Below are 18,929 nucleotides of genomic sequence, written 5' to 3' on the forward strand. Positions count from 1 at the left end.
TAACAACCACTTTCATGTAACCAGGACAAAATTACATGTTCCTACTGATCGGGGACCCTAAACATAGACTAAAGCGGGCTTTAGAAATAAAAGGAACATACATGCACAGACTTAACCCCAACAGTCATGTCGTTAGACTCAGAGGACTCCAGACCAGGATTCAAACCAAGGACCTTCTCCCTGCAATGCAACAAATTGCACGACAATTCTTCAAATATGTAATATTTCATTATATTGTAATTTAGATGGTGCAGATGACCCCACATCAGTATGTGATTATAACCTGGATTAAAGAGACGCTGTACTGCATTGCTAATGCATTTCTAAAGCTAGGCAAGTTATTTTTACATTTTTGGAATAAAAGGAGGTAGCTCATTAGTGATCAGGGGGCGAGAGATATTTAAATGTATGAATATCCACCACAGAGGAAATAATTGAACATACGGATGATGGGGAATTCAACATAGATTAAAGACGCAGTACGTCATTTTCATTTCTACACTTTTTACACAAATAGACAGTAAAAATATCAATCTTTATTCTTTGAGATAGCATATCAAAGATAAAACCTTAATCTGAAATAGCATGGCGAATTACACAGGAACTATACAACAGTAAACAAAGAGTAATTCAGTTACTTTTCCTTAAGATACAACAGTTCTGTTTGCATTTACTATGGAAAATAGTTCTGCTCAGGCTCACAAAGTTGACTGAGAATGGCAGGTAAATTGGGCCTAGAAAACATTCCTTGAGAATACAAGTCATCAAAAATATTACATTTTAGCTGCTGCTGAAATGCATTTGCATCAAATTATTTGCACGTGTTATTTTAAAATTTCATAGGCACATTTTTTTTTACCCCCCACACACGAATGTAACAGAAATCCTGAATGAAAGTATCATGAATTGGTAGGAATGTTTCCTCTCGCTAAAATAATTTCATAATCGACATAGTGCAGTCTCTCAAATATGATAAAACATGCTGTAGGAAAAAAAAAACCATGACGACAGTTTAAACCTAAAGTTATTATCAACTATCATTTATGGCCTGTTACAAACTTCAGGAGTTAAAGTTGAATTATACGTACTACATTAAACAACAATTAAATAGCTACTCATAATTCAGCTCTTATATGCTGTATGTGCTTCTCTTTAGAACAAAAACAAATTTATTTGGTTTACGGTCAGAAGAGTGAACAAAACAACGGCATTGGACAAATGCACCTCATCTTATACAATTAATATTAGAACATTAACATAAGCCATAAAAATACAACAGTAAACAAGCAATGGAAAATGTAAGACAGCTGATAACACAACACTATCGGAAATGTATCGACAAAGACAGTCTGGTTTGGCAATAAAGGGATTTGGAACATCCTAACACAACATAAGGAGCTGCTCCACACCACCGTTGCATTTCGGATTTGTTTCACAGTGCAGAGGTGTCGACTATATCTTTTACCCATAACAATGTAAACCTAACCTAACCCTAGTCCTATTTAACCTCAGTAACGATACAATACTATACACCACAGCACAAAACAGACCAGGCAAGTGGCACGGAAATGTTTCTAGCTCAGAGCGCGGCCAGAATCGTCGCACGTTGTACTTCATTTTAAAAACGATGCTGTTTCAACTGATCAGACGGCTTTCTGTCAGGGTTTGACTGAGGGCATCTGCACCCCGGAAGGAGTTTTTCCCTTTCCTTTTTTAGTTGCTCCAGGAACTGAAACTTTTAGTTTTAACTGTTTTACATTGCCGTGTATTGCAGCAAGGATTTTTACTCGGAAATGTAATTATACAGGAAAGAAAAGAAAAAAACAAAAACAAAAAAAAAAACGAAAGAAAAATTGTATCCTGTCCATCTGTGTGGTAAGAATGCTCTTCACAGCATCAGTGTGTGTGTGTGTGTGTGTGTGTGTGTGTGTGTGTGTGTGTGTGTTCTATATAGATTTGGGCTTGTTCGTGTAAACACAGCATGTCTGAGTGTATGGACTGTGCCTGATATCATAAACCGGTGCCACAGTTGACCTCTACATCTCATGGGACAGGGCTTCATGTTGAGCAGCCACCCCATTGGCCTGCAGGGCGCCGGGCTGCTCCTCCAGCTGACCGTTGGCCTTCGGTTGAACCGCCATATGGTCAGACGTCTGAGAGATGACCTGGCCGTTGGATTCGTTTAGCCGACGGACGCGGTACGTCTCGTAGTGGATGCTCCCTGTGATGTCCTTGATGTTCTGCATGTGAGTCCTGCGGATGAGTAGGGATTATCTTAGCAGGTGGAAAGTCTTTGTTTTGTTTTTATTGGACAAAATATTGTTCTCCAGCTACAGTTCTGATGTGTTCACACACTCAAACTGGGCATGAAGGTCATATTGGGCTTTTAAACGGCTCATTTCTTTTCCTACACAAAACGCCCGAGTGCTTCTTGGGTAAATAAAACGGCAACACTTTCAATCATTTTAACAATTTGCATAATCTGAATTGATTGGAGATAAATAATTCCAGATGTATATCAAACAACAACTGTTATGAGAATCGTTGCGCCCATTTAAACCACAGAGATCAGGTTTTTAGGCAGCTCTGTTTGAATTTAAATCATCTAGCTGTTGGTTTGAAGTGAAAATGAAGAATTTGGACGTAGCAATGCGCCTCTACCACTCTAAAATCCTTCAAACATACATGTTGTGGTCAAACATGTCGAAAGCTTGTTGGTGAAAACAAAACGCACAGTCATTATACAACTTGAAAAGGGAACTATACAAAATATTTGTTTTTGTTTATGCATAATTTTGAGCCTGTGTGGCTTTAAGAAAACCCAAGAGTCCAAAAATGTGTAGATTTTTTTTTTTTTTTTTTACATTCATTCAAGTTGTTTGTTGCACATAAATCAACTGTAAACAAAACAAAACAAAACAAAAAAACTGTTGAACTATATTATTTAAAGCCCCAAATTAAACCTAAGACTGAAACTCTACCTTCTCTTTCACTTACCTAAACGATGCAGGCAACAACTCAAGAAAACACAGTCATGAACAAATCCTGAGATGTAGCATTATATTAACAGGCATTCGAAACATTTTAAAAAATTTTATTTCTATTGATTCTTGCTGTGAAGTAAAGCTTCATCGATTCAGCGGAGCCAACAATTACCTCAGCCCAGATACACAAAACGCCTGAGTGTTTCTGACCTGGCAGGAGAGACTCAGTCCTGAACTCAATTTCATTTAAGCACTTATGCAAAGTCATGAAAAGGAAATAATTAGATGACATGGATTCCCACCTGATGAGTAGGTCTCGCAGGTAAGCAAACTCACAATGTGCAATGTTCTCAACTGCAAAGAGAGATAAAAAAAAAATAGTGATTAAAACAATTCTGAATGTTGAAAACCCCTAAAACACCACAAGATGGCAGTGTTGGCCACAAGCAAAAACAGAGGAAAAACGCTGCTGCCCCAAGATCTCCAGCAATTTTCTTAAAGCAAGATAACGCACTCCTCCTCAATGGAGAGCGTTTAATAATTCCCATCTCTCCTCCACACTGGGAGAACTTTAAAATGAGACGTTTCAACAAACTCTCCATGACAAGTCACTAGTGCCTCCCTTCGGGGCTAACACATGTTGGAATTAGAGATTGTGTCAGAGGTTGAAAATGAAATAAAAGGAGGGCGCCATTTATGGAAAGCTTTGAAATACTGAGCAGGAAATTAAATTTGCTTTCAAAGGAGGAGAGGGGAGGAAGTGCTCGGCCTGTGAGCGCTGATTAGAGGCATCGGGGGAATGTCCAACACTAACTTGGCTGGCATCAGCGCTGCTCTAGTCCTGCTTTAATCTCCCACATTTAAACTTCAATAATATAAACAATTTCTCCCTTTTGAATGATACGTGGAGACTTCAACCACCGAATCTTTCGGAAATCTCCAGTGGCTTCATCTCTCCCACAGGTTTCAGCAACTGCTTTATCTGCCTCCCTTCATTCAGCTTCCTTGAAGTGTTGAGAGATTCTAAAATGTAATTAATTTGTCAGAAATGACTTTACTCCAAAAAGGGAGACGCTTGTTTCCAACATGAAAAATCTTAAAAGAATGTTTTTTTAAGTGAGGTTGTGTTAAAAGGTTAAAGTTGCCTAGAGTAAATGTTTAGTCTCAAACATTTTATAGCAATTACAGTGAACACTAATTTAAGGACATTTGCTGAAATTATGTTTGTATTAAACAGTTATTCACACAGGATCTAAAAGAAAATGCACCTCTGGCCATTGAGTTTCCACATTATATTATTTGCATTTGGCTTTCTAAAGAAATAAATAAGTGAAATGTAACTCTAATTAGTGTGTTTTGTCTTAAAAACACACTTTGGTGCAGTTACACTGATCTTAACACCACCATAAGCTTCTTACTGTTTATTAACAGGTTTTTGTCCCACTTCTAAAATCTGTGTTCAAACCAAACTGTGTTAATGAAAACTTCCTCATAATGAATAGACAACAATGGTCAACTTAAAAAGAATATCTTGATTCTTATTTATTACACACTACAATCAATCGGTTTTACGAGTGAAACTCTTGGAGAGTTTGTGGGAAAGGCTGAATGTCAGACATTAAACTTCTTTTCAACAGAGTATTTCTTAAGAAGAAAAAATAAATAACATTCAGAATAAACTGATAACTCTGATCAGAAATTGCTGACATATTCAGATCTCTGTACATTTCACACAGGAAGATCACCTTCTTCCTCCACTTCCTGTGTAAGAATTAAGACATGGCAGTAGCTCAAAAGTTCTTAAAATTGCTTTAATATAAACAGCTGTTGTTTTTGAGAGTTAATATGTTAGCTTTAGCCTTCAGCTAAACTGGATTTACACTAATGAAGACACAAATTATCCTCGTATAACTTTTTTAACCCTCACTTCAAAATTCACTAATTTTCCCTTTAATCCAGTATGAATGTGACAAATAGTTTCTCTTCAATTTATATACATTTCTGCCTGTATTGTAGCTTGTATCCTATTCACAAAGCAACTTGTATTTCTAATATGCCTCAGGATCAGCATAGTTTAATGTAGTAAACTGTATTTGAGAACCAGATGCTATGATTCTGTGAACCAAGTAATGTAAAAACCATGTGTAAATCAGACAATATTCCCCAAAACCCACAAAAAGGGCTTCATCAAAATGTGGGAAAATGCCAGCAGAGGACACACTCGCATCTCTTTGACAAAGTCAGACAAAATAAAACAAAGTAAAACAACCACACACCAAATTACAAACGCACTTGTTTGCAATAACTTTACTGCTGTTCTTTGTTCTCATTATCTTAAAAAGGAGGAAAGTCTCTTGTTTTCCTTTTCAGAGAAACCCGTGTAGTATCTGTGCAACAAATGGTTCGACCGCCCAGCCACATGTAAAAGCTGCAATATGTTATTTTCCACAGTTTAAAATACTTCAGAAAGAGTATAGACCATGGGTTTCTTTGTAGAGCAGCTTCACCACGTTGGTGAGCGCTGTGGTAAGTGACTGAGAAGAATGTGAGTCGCTGTGCTATTTATTTCAATAAAACAGCTGTTGTGACATGTGAGTGGGGTAAACTGGTCTAATCAAACAAAAAAGTGTTAATTCTTTAACATGTTTATTTTTTCTGTGGGAAGCTTAGCCAAACCGTTTGGTGGGTCTGGTTGCCTTGGAGTGTCGTGTCAAATTTCTTTGACAAAGGGGAAATTAAATCAACACTTTCAGTGCGATCAACAAGGACCAGCATCCAAGGCTGTCCAAGGAAATCCCCTGTTATTTGCATTTCCACGACCACAGAAATTCACATAGAAATTAGCATGATTTTGAGTTTATTGCAAATATTTGCAAAAATGGTCAAATGCATTACTACACTACACTTCTTAATCAGACTTACTTGACGTCAAGTAGGTTTTGAGAATGTGTCAAGTAACAAAAATCAAGATGTTCTATTTGTTTCCAATCTGTGTGCTTGCTATTGTTTTTTCTCATCTTTTATGTATATATCCTACGAGAGGTTAAAAAGTACCTTAAAGTTCCACAAACACACAAAATCCTGCATGTACCGAGAGGGATTCAAGTTCTATTACCTTCAATGGTGCCCCATTTTGTTTTCCTTCCCAGAAGCCTCTTCCCATTCACCTGGTACTCCTGGTCACTGCCCACCACAGCAAAAGGGATCATCTCCTGATTTGGGCCAGAACACACTCCGATTCACTTTTTTATTCTGGTTACGGTTTGTATGTAGACAGACAGTAAGCCAAAGCCAACATGCTTCAGGTAAGCTTTATCTATCTGGATTTAAAGTCACCCTGATTTTGTCGTTGATCATTCTGTCCTCTGCATCTTCATCAAACTCTTTCTGCGGGTAGACGTCGATCCCGTTGGCTCGCAGTTCTTCCCTGATCTACGCGCAGCGAGAGACAAAAACGCAAAGTTAGATCTGCTAAAGTTTCACATTATATGACGGACAAGCTATTAAGAGATTTTAATCGTCAGTGAGCACGAGTTTTCCATCTGAAAGAGACTGCACACATGGTCGCATCTTTACTTTCTCGTATGTGATGCAGCTGAAAAGGCAGGAAACGTCTAAGCACATTCAAACATTTCTCACCGTCTGTTTAAAGCTGTCCCTCTCCTCCAGGGTCAGTGTGTCGGCCTTGGCGATGACCGGGACGATGTTGACCACTTTGCTGAGGCGCCTCATGAATTCCACATCCAGAGGTCTGAGACTGCAGGACGATTACAAAGAAACTTGAGTGTGAATAATTTCCCGTTTCCCTCTGTGGTACAAAGTAAAGTTATGATTCACTTTAAATGGATTTGATGTAATGACATAAAATAACCACCAGAGGGGAGTAAATGCATTTCCTAAAGCTATCCGCTCACTGAGGACCATCCCACACAACTTATTTGATCAGCAGCCTTTATCATTGACAATGCCAGTGTTTTATTGGATTTTCTAATTGTAAAGTGGAAGCAAAATGTGATTTTTTAAAAACGTTTGACAAAAGTCTGAGAAGTGTCGTGTGAATATCTTAATCACTCTCGGAGGATTTACATCACACCTACAAATCTTTTGTCGATCAAATTTGTCTCGTCAGATTTATTCTTCTATGAATCTGTGCTCCATCTCTTTGTCCATGAACAACGGCGCAGTAAAGGTGATGTGTTTGTTATTTGACCAATTGGATGACTGAATGCAATAGGAGTAATTTATTAGTGGTTAAATACATCTGCAACACCACACTTTTCTGATCATTTGAGAAAATGTCCCTTTTTTTTTACTTTTTTTAAAAAATGTCTTCGTTTATCACATAAAATTCTAGCAAAACACACTGAAGTTTGAGAGTGTTAAATGATAAAATGTGAAAAGCTTTAAGAACTATGAATCCTTCTGCAAGGCACAGTTGATAGGAATGATATGCTCTCAGGCTTGTTAGATTTTCTATGTTTTATTTTTTTTAATTTCATCTCGGCTTTGCCTGCAGCTGAGCCTTCACACAGACTCCCTCCATGCAGTCTGCTCTGCCCTTCAATTAGCCTCGGCCGAGCCGAGCCAGCCTGGCTCAGACTCCCAGGGGCGGATTGTGGGGCAGGCCTGACTCGCTCTCCACACAGACTGATGGGCATGTCAGCCTTGAAACATGATGAAACACTGGTGAGCATGTGTTCCACAAAGCATGGAAAGCGGAGAAAAGGAAACAGAGCAGCACAAAGTTAAAGAGAGACGAGTGACGCAGAGCATCGAAAGCCCCGGGGAAAGAGAGATACAAAAACAAAGACAAAAAAAAAAGGATGAAACATCTAAATCAAAAGATAAGTACAGGAGGATTCAGGTTGGTGGGAAGCAATCTGTTGCAGTCAGTTAATTTTGAATCTAATCATTGTATTGTAAAACGTGTAGAAACAAAAACATACAAGCACACACGGCATGACTGAGCATTTCCGCATCCTTTTTATTGCACACGTCGTTTTTCCATAACATATGCCAGGGCAAGAAATGCAAACAAAACAATGTGCATGCAGGATCACGTTACATCTGTCCTCTTGTATGCATGCAATAATTCAGTGGCTGCAGTGATGAAAGAAATGGCAGACGGTTTGAAAGCAGCTCAGTGATCAAATTGAGTGTAGAGAAAACAACTTGAAAGCAAACCACCTTCCTCCTTTACTGTAAGTGATCAGAAGGCAGTTCTAAGCTGACAGGAGTCACAGAGCAAACACTGAAATTGAAGTAAAAGCTGCACTGCTTGGAGGGGGGACACTGTTGAGGCCTTCATTGAAAATAGCATCCGATGCCCAGACTGCTGCATTTCTGCTTCAGTAACCCCATATCTTTCATCTGAAACCTATAAATGCAACTTTGCAGCAGATTCCTCTCAAACTAACTTCTCTGCAAGTCAAGATTTTTTTTCTAAGTCTGAAGAAGTTTAAGATACTAAGCGCACTCCACGTCTGAAGGGGAAGGAGTTTTAAAGGAGCTCATTCTAGTTCATCTCCTGGCTCGCTATTCAAAGGCTTCACGAATCTCTTGGACCGTATCTGTGTCAGCGATTTAATACTACCAAAGGTTTTGTATTTAACGGGTCAGCCGCGCTGTGAAGCATGTATGTCCTCCTCTGTGTCTCTTCTGGCCAGACTTGCTGTAATATCTAGATATTACAGCAAGACTGTGTCTCAGTCTTGAAATGATTCGTCGATATATTCTAAACTAGAGTGATGCATTTGACAAGATCTGGAAACTTTTTTTATTATTTTTTTTAATCTTTAGCACTTTTAACAGTCCAAACAATTTCATTTGTCACATAGGTCATTTATATTTACTTCTGGGAGTATCACCCTGACCAGAAAATAATCGTATTACTTCCTTTTCTACTAACCCTTCAGCCCTTTTCGATATTTCTGCATGATGAACGAGATTGACATCCAGCTCAACATTTGGGATGAGCTCAAAAGCAAATCGATGCAAATGTAAAAATCTTAAATGTTAAGGTGAAATTGTAGCCTGTAACAGTAGTTTGTTAGTCAGATCCTTTAAACCTGGACACAATGAATCCAAGCAAACACGGCCTCCCCAAAAGCCTTGATCTCAATCGTTCAAACTTTATGGGCGATGATCAAAAGCAGAGTCCATGCCAGAAAACTAACCGACTTGAAAGAGCTCTACCGTTTATGATAAGGAATGTGGTAAAGTAGCTGAAAAAGTCAGAACCTTGTTCACAGACACAAAAATGTGTTGTTAAAGAACATTCAACCATATATAGGTTTGGGTGTAATGCAATGTGACCCTGCAAGCATAATTTGAGTCTTTGTGGATTTTTGTGCGTTAAAATAAAAATTGTGAACCCAATTGATGTTTCTCTTTAAAATCACTTGTTGAATCAAACAAACAGTTCAAATGCAGATTTAGATTTCTGCTCAGATCAAGTAAACTTGTCACCGTCTTTTCACCGAGTTGTGGGTTTCTTGTTAGGCATAATTTACAAACCTTTAAAGTAAAGTAACGAAAATGTGCTACCCATTTAGAAGACATTTTCATAATGCCACAATAACTTGGAAGGCAGTCCATATTCATGATAACAAATGAGTAAGGACAACCACACGATACCACGACTGTGCCCCACATGACAGCTCTACCTAAACTCCTCTTACCAAACACACACACGGACCCAGAAGCAGCAGCTGTGGCATCATGGCTCACTGCTGAGGGGTTCTGTCAAGAATACGGACATGTTTCCCCCACAGCTGCACAAAGAATCTGTTTTGTAAGCGAACAACTGTGGAGCTCTTGGTGCATAACGGGGAAGCAGCATTGGATGGGTCTGTCTTAGTTACTGACTGAAAAGTTTACTGTTGTAACAATACTTTCAGATTTTTTTTTTTTTTTTTGGGAAATTCTGCTCCCATAGATGACAGAAAGAGATTTTTTTGACCACAGTCTAGTAAAACAGCATCTGCTCATGATTTTTAAACCACTCGGTTTTACATCTTTCTTTTTAATCAGAGACTTTTAAACAGAGAATTGGCCAAAAGGGTCTTGTTAACATTTAAAAAATAAAAAAAAAGCTCAGGGAGGGATTATTTCCCCATGAAATCATAAGAGTGGTGGATGAAACTGAGAAACCAACAGAGCTGCGGACACACAGGCGGTCTGAGGAGATTCCAAACAGGCCTGAGTCATCTCAGAGGTCATTTGAGGGAAATGTGAACCACTTGGTGGATGTGGGATGGGGAGGGGGGTTGAAATGAGAGCTGATCTTTTTAGGAGGCAATCTTACCAGTGCCCTGTGGGGGGTATGAAGTATATGCAGCAGTGAACCCTGGAGTCTGGGATCCTTTTCTTCCTGTTGATGTTGATTTCCTCCTGCAGGTAGGCTTCGTACTGGTCATTGATGAACTTCATAATGGGCTGCCAGCTGAAATACGAGTGTAAAAAATGAGTCGTTTCGCTGGCAAACATGAAATCATCAAGCTATGATGTCTATTTACATTCTTCAAACCTCAAACGTGTTTTCCAAGTTGCATTTACTGGCTTTCTTATATTTTACTAAGATTTAGGCCAACACAGAAGTGGTGTAAAATTGTTAAGTGGAAGAAAGCAAATGCTTGTGTGTAATTTATACTGTTCTGTGTAGTTTCACAGAACAGCAGAAATTGAACAGTTCTGTGAAGGCCTCACTGGTTTGTTAAAGAACATGAGAGAATAAATGGCGTAATGAAGATCGGGGAACACAGGACAGAAAATGGTGGAAAACTTTGCAGCAAGGTGAGGTTATAAAAGAATAGCACAAGAGAACTACAAACCCACTAATACTTGACTGTCCAACTAAACTGACCAGGAAAGAAGAGCTTAAATCAGGGAAGCAGCCAATAAATCAATGGTGACTCTGGAGGAGCTGTAGAAATCCAGAGCTCATGTGGGAGAATCTGTTAAAACAACTACGTGGTGTCTGAACCACAGATCTGACCTGGCATGGAAAAATGCTAAGTAGAAATCAGTTGTTGAGAGAAAGACACAGAAACTCCCAATTAAAGTCTGACCTAAGTCCTGGATGGAAGTAGCAAACATGTGGAAGAAGAAGCTTAACTGAGATGAGACCGACAACGTGAAAAGAGCTGAGACATCTCCACTGTGAAACATGGTGATGGACTGATCATGCTGTGGGACACTTTTATTCAGCAGAGACACGGAAGATGGTCAGAATTAATGAAGAAATTAATTACAATTTTCAAAGGGTTTTAAATTTTCACCCCTTGAATAAATGTTGAAAATGGAGGCGAGTTTCACGTTCCAACAGAACGACAATTCCATGAACGGCAATGGAGATAAAAGCACAAGCATGTGGCAAAACGGCCCAGTAGCTACTGTATGTTGGTCTGTATCATAAAATTCCAAATTAAATAACCTGAGGCTTTTTGCTGTAGCATCACAATGTGTGAAAAAAAATCCAAAAAGACGGGGATACTTTTTGCAAATCGTTGTCCAATATGTTCACAAAAAAAGGTCACATGATAAAAAAAAACACTTCTGCCAACTGGATAGAAATGAATTGTAATCAAAGATTAACCTAGGCACTTAATGTTAATGTATGTACACAAAAGATCACAACTTATCCTAAAGAGATCCCTGATTTTTCACATTCATTTTTCATTTTCCTCAAAGATTTGATGGAACGCGCAGAGATGAGAAATCAAACATGGTCACGGAGGGAAACCGTCTTCACTCACCAGTTTTCATTGTTGATTTGATCTCCAAAACCAGGAGTGTCAATAACCGTCAGCTTCATCCTCACTCCCTTCTCCTCAATATCTAAACAAAAACAAAACAATTTTTTTTGTCAGGGAACAATTATGTTGCTGAAAACACAATAGGTCATCATATGGAAAAACAAAACAAAACAAAAAAAAAAAACACACACACAAGCACTGCATAATTAATAGCACCATATGTGCAGTGTAAATGCCATGCGCTGTTAAACTTGAATATAGGCCAACCGTGACTGATGGATTTAATTTCAATCGTCTTGGGGATCCTCTCCTCCGGGTTGGACTGCACCGATTTATTACGGCTCACCTTGGACTTGAACAGTGTGTTCATCAAGGTGGATTTCCCCAGGCCGCTTTGCCCTGAAAAACAAAAACACAAACACACAAGAAAGTCAGATTCCCATCTGTTTTTTTTTATTTTCTCTTCCACAAAAGATGCAAACGCATTCACTTAAATTCAACTTTTTTGTTTGCTTAACCCAAAAAGCCCGGACAAAACATTAGGTCTGAGGTTTGGGGTATAGTGTGTGTGAGTATGAGTGTGTCTGCATATTTAGGAAGACGAGGATCGCAAGCATGAAGCTGCAAGGTCAGATGAGCGACCTGTGGGGGCTTGGAGGAGAGACGTGTTCGACAGACCACACACAAAAGAATCATCACCCACCAAGGGATGAATGTGATGAATTAAACCTGACTGTCTTTGTGGTACATTATTAACTCAACAAAAATTCCACATGTTGAAGGGAGGAAGAGAAGCGCTTAAACATAGCTCAGTTTTTCTAGCCGTTTTCACGCTGTATAAGAGGAACCACGAAGAATGAGGCTAATGGTGTAAGAAATATTTGTTTTTATACTTTTTTTTTTTTCATCCAGGGAACTGACATTGGGGGAATTTGTCTCTGGATGCTCCTTCAGCCCAGTGCAGGTGGTTAGAAGAACCCTAGCTAAAAACAACATCACTGTTGGACAACGTCTCCCATCTAATGCATGAAGCCGTTACCAAAATGGAGAGAGACTGCTGCATTGTTGTTGCACAATGCAGCATTATTTATCGCAGATCTTTCCTGCCAGCAGCTGTTAGACTTTATAACCATCACTCAGTTTGTCTATAGAGCTTTGCTGTTATTTCCTACGTCCCATTTTGCAGTTTTTTTCCCCCTCTTCTTGTGTCTATACACGTACAATAGACAAACAAAACTGGTATCTGGAAACAAGATGAGAAGATGTCTCCCTGTATGCATTTTGTAAAATATAACAAAGGTTTCATAAAACTCGAGATGCATTTTAACCAACCATGTTTACTTTGAAATAATGCAGTTCAGATTCAAACAGCCAGATGTCGTCAAAAAAAATAAAAATAAAAATGCATTATCATAACGACAAACCCTAATTTAGCATTAAACACAGTTATGGTAACAGATCCAGTATCTGTGTCATCCTTGAAGAACTCTTGGAAAAGTAAAAGGCCTCACGCAAAACCCTGACTTTAAAAACAAAAATCTTTATCAAGAAAAAATGAAAATACAAAACATGAAGATCTGAATCTCTTATAACCGTTTCTCTTCCTTCTTTAAAACAAAACACGGCATGCACAGACAAAAACCGTATTGAGACTGCAATCTTTCTGCAGTCTCAAAACTGTCTTAGCATGTGGTTCAACAGGAAGTAAGCCTCTCAAAATAAAAAACTGAATTTCACAACAAAGTTAACCTAAATTGATATTAAGCTTACTTACTGAGGATGGTTAAAAAAATAACGAAAAAAGGCACTGCACATAATATTCTCCTTGACAACTTCTTCTCATGTGGCCAGCCATACATGTCTAAAATATTCATCCTGTGCAACAGACGGCCCCAATATATGGGAGGTTGTTTTAAGTAAATGATTCCTTAATATTGATGAAAAAGTACCAGTTCCACTAGCAAATTATTTCCCTTATGGCATGGGGAAAATGTCTTGTTAAAAGTGAAAAAAGTCAGCCAGTGGAACAAGTACTTTAGCCTTATTTCATGTGCGTTAACATATATGCACTTAAGACTGGACCAAAAATACTTTGTAAGATTTTGTGTACATAGTCATATGACAAAGTACACAGGTTTTTGTGGAGTGCAAAAATCATGCGTTAGGAATGTAGCTTTGTTTAAAATGAACTTTTACGCAAACTCAGCCCTTTTCCTGCTCTTTGTCATCAGGCCCTGTGGGAGTCAACTGTCACGTGGAGCTTTGCCAAGTTAGTAGGTCTTCTGTTGCACCCAGGGAGACACTTGTCCTTTTACACCAACTCCACATTCAGGCCACTCTGTGAATTCATCCTCCAGCACATGCTCACATTTCCATTGCCTGTATCACAGACACACTCACACTAGCTGAAGTCAGCCAGCTGAATGGGGGGATGAGGGGGGCGGGGGGGGGGGGGTCAGAAAATGCTCTGCCTGAATGCCACAAGACTCAACGGGAGCAAGATCAAGACCACAGCTGTTCTAACCTTTAAAACGACCCGACTCAGACTCCATGAAAACCTTTTGCTTCTAACCTCTGCCCATTCTTCACAGGACTCTTCATACTTTAATTAACACTCTGGTGTTATCACAACACCAAGCATCACTCTCAAGGATCTACAGGTAACGAAGCACAAGGATTGAGTCATTTTTCCCAGGATTCTTTGAACCAAACACAAATGGCAAGTCAGCACCAGCCTGACTGTGAGAAACTGGACTCCCATGATGCACTTAGGTACGTATCCGCCAACACTCGGTCCGAGGAATCCGACACTATAACTGTTGCGTTGTACGTTTTCTCACTCCGTAAGAATTCGACGTGGAATCACAAAGTTATTGTCTGTTCTTTTTCCATCTGCTGCTGCATAAAACGTATATCCAGCAGTTGCACAACATTTTATTTCACCACACGAGTTTTGAATTTTCCTTCAGGTGTCGGAGCGCTGCAAGTGCGTACTTGCCAGCTGTTTACAGGATTGTGCAGTCTGCGTGCAACAAGCAAAATAAACTGAAATTATGTCAAAATTTACTTAATTACATTGATGTCACTAATAAGTATTTGTGTGTGATTAGTTAAAAAAAAAACTATTTGTATCATTTTTGACCAGACCAGAACTATTATAAACTCCCTCCATGGAGTTCTGGTTCTCCTCTCTGCATCTTTAATTCCCCCTCTTTTTTTTTTTTTTACTATCATCAATATTTCTCCCTTGGAAAAACACAGTTTATGTTGCAGATCCTTGTTTGTCATGCCAAGAGATTCCTTTTGGAGCTGATGCTTCACCAACATGTGAGCACAAACTGCTGCCCTCCAGGGAAAGCTAACTGCATTCTACAGAAACTCTCAGCGTCAACAAAAATCAAAGCATAAAAGACATGATTGTGTTGCCAAGTGACCCATTCTGTGTGTGGTGAATTTTACTCCTTGAATCGTTTTCCCAATAATCAATGCATGAACTCATCCAGCATAGAGGCTGTGATCAGGATTCACTGGCAATCAGTTAACTTTGAACCGTACTGATGTCCCATCATTGCATATGGGTAATATATTTCCAGACCCAGATTACATTAGAGGGACTCCATGCATGCAACCAAGCAGCAGGATAAGCTGCTCACGCCTCGATGGGTAAAAAGGCTGTCATAAAATTAAGACTGACTGACTGAATGATGGACACGGATGTATACAAATGCAATGTGGGGACCAAAAGTGGACTAGATGCAGTTTTCTTTTCACGCTTGTCATTTTACATCTCATAAATTTCATTAATTTTATTGGGATTTTATTTGATAGACCAGCACGACAGCATATATAAATTGGTAAGTGGAAGGAAAACTATAATTTGTAATTAAAACTTGGCAAATAAAAAGCAGGACATTTGTAGCAATTTTTTTTTTTTGTATTTAGCTGAAATAACACCCTGAAATAAAATCCAGTACAATAAACTGCCTTTAAAAGTCACCAAACTCCGAGTTAACGAATAAAAAACATACAGCTGCTCTGTGAAGGACTTAAGGTTTTCTAAAGAATGTAAGTGAAGAAACAGCTGCAAGAAGACCATTGGCTACAAGCACTTTTGCAGGACTCTGTATAAGAACGGACAGTTTCGAAATGCTTTTAAATGCAGTAAAGTAATTGTTAGATGACCACTGGTGTTCCTGAGGCATTTTTTAGCCATTACATTTTTTTTTCCTCCTTTTTGCCTCCAATGACAGAGAACCAGAAGGTAAACAAAATTTGTTTCAAACACAATCAATTCAGACCGGCAAAAACTGAAAACAGTACCAACATTTTTAACGCGTGCTTTTCTTGCCATTAGCAGACAGCCGTTTATGAAAACTGACACAAATAGACGCATACACAGACTTGATGGAGCGGCCCGATTCGTATTGTCTTGCCGTCACAGTCACTGTAAGAGCTGCTGCTGATGCGAACGCTTCGACTTGTCAGACTAATTGTCCCTCTCGGGCCGACAGCCTCTTTTTATCCACTCAAGCTGCTTTGTTTGTTTGGTACACCATGAATACACACACAAAAGGAAATCATGTGGATGAAGGCGCCAGGCTGGCATTTCTTCCAAGAAATGCTTAGAAGAAAACACATTAGAAAGTGTTCAAAGTGAGTAATGAGAAAAATAATTATGTAAATGCTGACTATGGTTTTGAGTGTCTCTTTGCATACCATTCTGAACTGCCAGTTCTTATTGTTACTGCATAAAACAGTGAATGTTTTATATTTTATACTGATTTTTTTTTTCTCAATTAGGGTAAACACCACACATTTGGGAGTAATAAAAGCTTCAAGCTCTCTTACATACATCTGTGTCAGTTTAGATTTCAGATCAGTCTCTTGTAGCATGCAGACATAATCAAATTTAGAGTCTAGTTACTGCTCATGCTTGATAAAAATCTAAACAGTCAGTCATTACATCATTTCACAAACCAGACCAAAATCTACTTTTTTCCCCCTAAATTTAGCTTCTTCTTCTTCTTCTTCTTCTTCTTCTTCTTCTTCTTCTTCCACAGACATTCCATGTCAAAACTTTGTGGCCGATTTCTGATCGCTGGTTTTTGTCAATATTAGACTTGCCAATAACAATAAAAAAAAAAAAATCTGATTCATATTTAAGAACTAGAATAAATAGAAATGTGATTAGTATTAATATTTTATATTAGGGCCAGAGGTGATGTTAGAAAGCAAATACCAAATATTTATGGAACTGACATTTCAAATAATTGTAGCACGATTATTGGCATGTTTAGCATGAATATTAGCAATTAGCTCACTATATCCTCGAGAAAAGACATGGACCAGTTTCCAGTCTCAATGTATATTACACCTTTAAAAAAAGAGACATGCTTTTAAAACCCACAATACTTTTCATAAGACTCTTATGGTTTATGCTTGGGTTAAGGGCTGCATTGATGCCACCCACGGTCACTCTCATTTCTGCTGTTTACACAGAAGTAGGTCAGCTGTTTGCAAAGTCATGCCATGGGAAGTAAAGGGGCACCTCCCATTAGCGTTATTAAGATAAGGCTTTTCTGAAACGCAATGGACATGCAAAAAAGACAGAACTACATATTTAGTAGGCAGCGATGAAGGCTAGGCAAGTAAGCCGATAATCTGGCTAAAATAAACAAGCTAAAATACCCAATTTTAGCTTGTTAGAAGAGCAGAGCAGTAATTTGCACATTTACTTAAAACTACCAAATTCAGTGGGTGTTTAGTCCATGTTTTACTTCGGTCTTCCATAACTGCTCATCGCTCAACCAGATGTAAGCTTACAGAGAAATTTAAATGTGCATCACTAATTGTGATGGAAGCTGAAATCGGTTGATTTTGGTAAATATATTTAGGTGAAGAGAAAACTTCCATAATTTGTTAAATCATTGTCATGAGAACATTAAGCAGACTGACAATATAATTGTGGCTTTCCTGTTGTAAATAATGGAAACCTGATCATTTTTATGCATCTTTATGTGGACTTTTTTTTTTAAGCCTTTGATACCTTGGAACTCTGGCACTCTTACAAAATGTAGGTTTACCCTGATAACTCATAAAGGTCTCTGCAAACTGGAAATGGATCCCTTAACTCAGAAATTTCTAAAATGCCGCCAACATTTCCAAATCCTCTTCCTTCCACAACAGACATAGGTTGAAAATTAAAAACGACTGACTAGGCTGGCTGCACTCTGTTCAGTTTTCCTGTTCCCTGCTGAACATGTTACTCTCTCACTGTCTCAGAGGCGACTGCTCACATGTCTTCACGTGTAAAAACACAGTTTCCTTTATAAAACAACTTGAATTCATCTAAATCCCAACACCCACAGTGAAAACGAGTAACTTTCAGTCTTCTTGCCTCTGTAACAGCAAAGAAACTGAAGAGTGTCATGTCACCACAACCTGTTAGTTTAGATATGATGCGTTTACTGATCTGACGGTTTGGTTTTTTTTTTTTAGTTTCGATCACTCAGTCAGTGGCTGATGTGGATTGGCTGAACTGAAAATAATCAGGTTTTGGTGTGATTTCTTTGTGCCTCCGTTCTAGCTGGCATTTACGTTTATGCTTGTATTAAATGATTCCAACTCACCCACAACCATGAGGTTGAGCTCAAAGCCTTGTTTCATGGCCTTCCTCCTCATCTGCTCCAGGATGGCGTCGATGCCAACGTAGCTGAAGTCTCCTCCATGGCTCTTCTCCCCCTTGCCTTGAGGGCTGGGATGGTGGGGCTTGGCAGACTCGGACATGTTGCTGTGGCTCAGGCTGACCTCTGACCCTAAGGAAAGGCAAAAAAGAAACAGGGGAATTATTATCCACAGAATTGTTCAAAAGGAACTGTTCAAGATGTGAATACATGTGAAACTGAGATGAAGGGTAAAGGCGTCTGAACTCTCAGCAGTTCATTTCCTGTGTGAAACAAAGTCCCAGACTGCAAATCATACACTACTGCACCTATCCATTATTCAAATGACAAAGCTTTTCTTTTTGTCCAGAACTTTTCAGTTAAACTTAAGCAAAAATAAAAAGCAACAAACATAGATGCACTGCAAAACAGTAAATGCACACGTTTTTGAAACAATGGGTGCAGAAGTTTGAATTCCAGTGGCAAAAACTCCAGCACTGCTTTGCACGAGTCTAAAAGCAGCAAGA

At 38.8% G+C, this 18,929-nt stretch overlaps 1 protein-coding gene across 2 annotated transcripts in view; it reads right to left on the reverse strand.

The window, feature by feature from the left end:
• Nucleotides 1-516: 516 nt before the first annotated feature.
• Nucleotides 517-18,929, reverse strand: part of septin9b (septin 9b) — a 62,012-nt gene continuing 43,599 nt past the window's right edge. For both annotated transcript variants that reach the window (XM_014968360.2, XM_014968359.2), the window contains exons 3-11: nt 18,370-18,555; nt 12,008-12,139; nt 11,741-11,822; nt 10,291-10,428; nt 6,624-6,741; nt 6,321-6,416; nt 6,100-6,196; nt 3,287-3,338; nt 517-2,253 (exon numbers count right to left, since the gene is read on the reverse strand). In XM_014968360.2, coding sequence (XP_014823846.2) covers nt 2,037-2,253; nt 3,287-3,338; nt 6,100-6,196; nt 6,321-6,416; nt 6,624-6,741; nt 10,291-10,428; nt 11,741-11,822; nt 12,008-12,139; nt 18,370-18,555 — 1,118 coding nt within the window. In that variant the 3' untranslated portion in view covers nt 517-2,036. The remainder of the gene's footprint in view (nt 2,254-3,286; nt 3,339-6,099; nt 6,197-6,320; nt 6,417-6,623; nt 6,742-10,290; nt 10,429-11,740; nt 11,823-12,007; nt 12,140-18,369; nt 18,556-18,929) is intronic.

This window comes from Poecilia mexicana, unplaced genomic scaffold, assembly GCF_051168715.1.
Source record: "Poecilia mexicana isolate PSO_F unplaced genomic scaffold, ASM5116871v1 scaffold_1, whole genome shotgun sequence".
NCBI classification, from domain to species: Eukaryota; Metazoa; Chordata; class Actinopteri; order Cyprinodontiformes; family Poeciliidae; genus Poecilia; species Poecilia mexicana.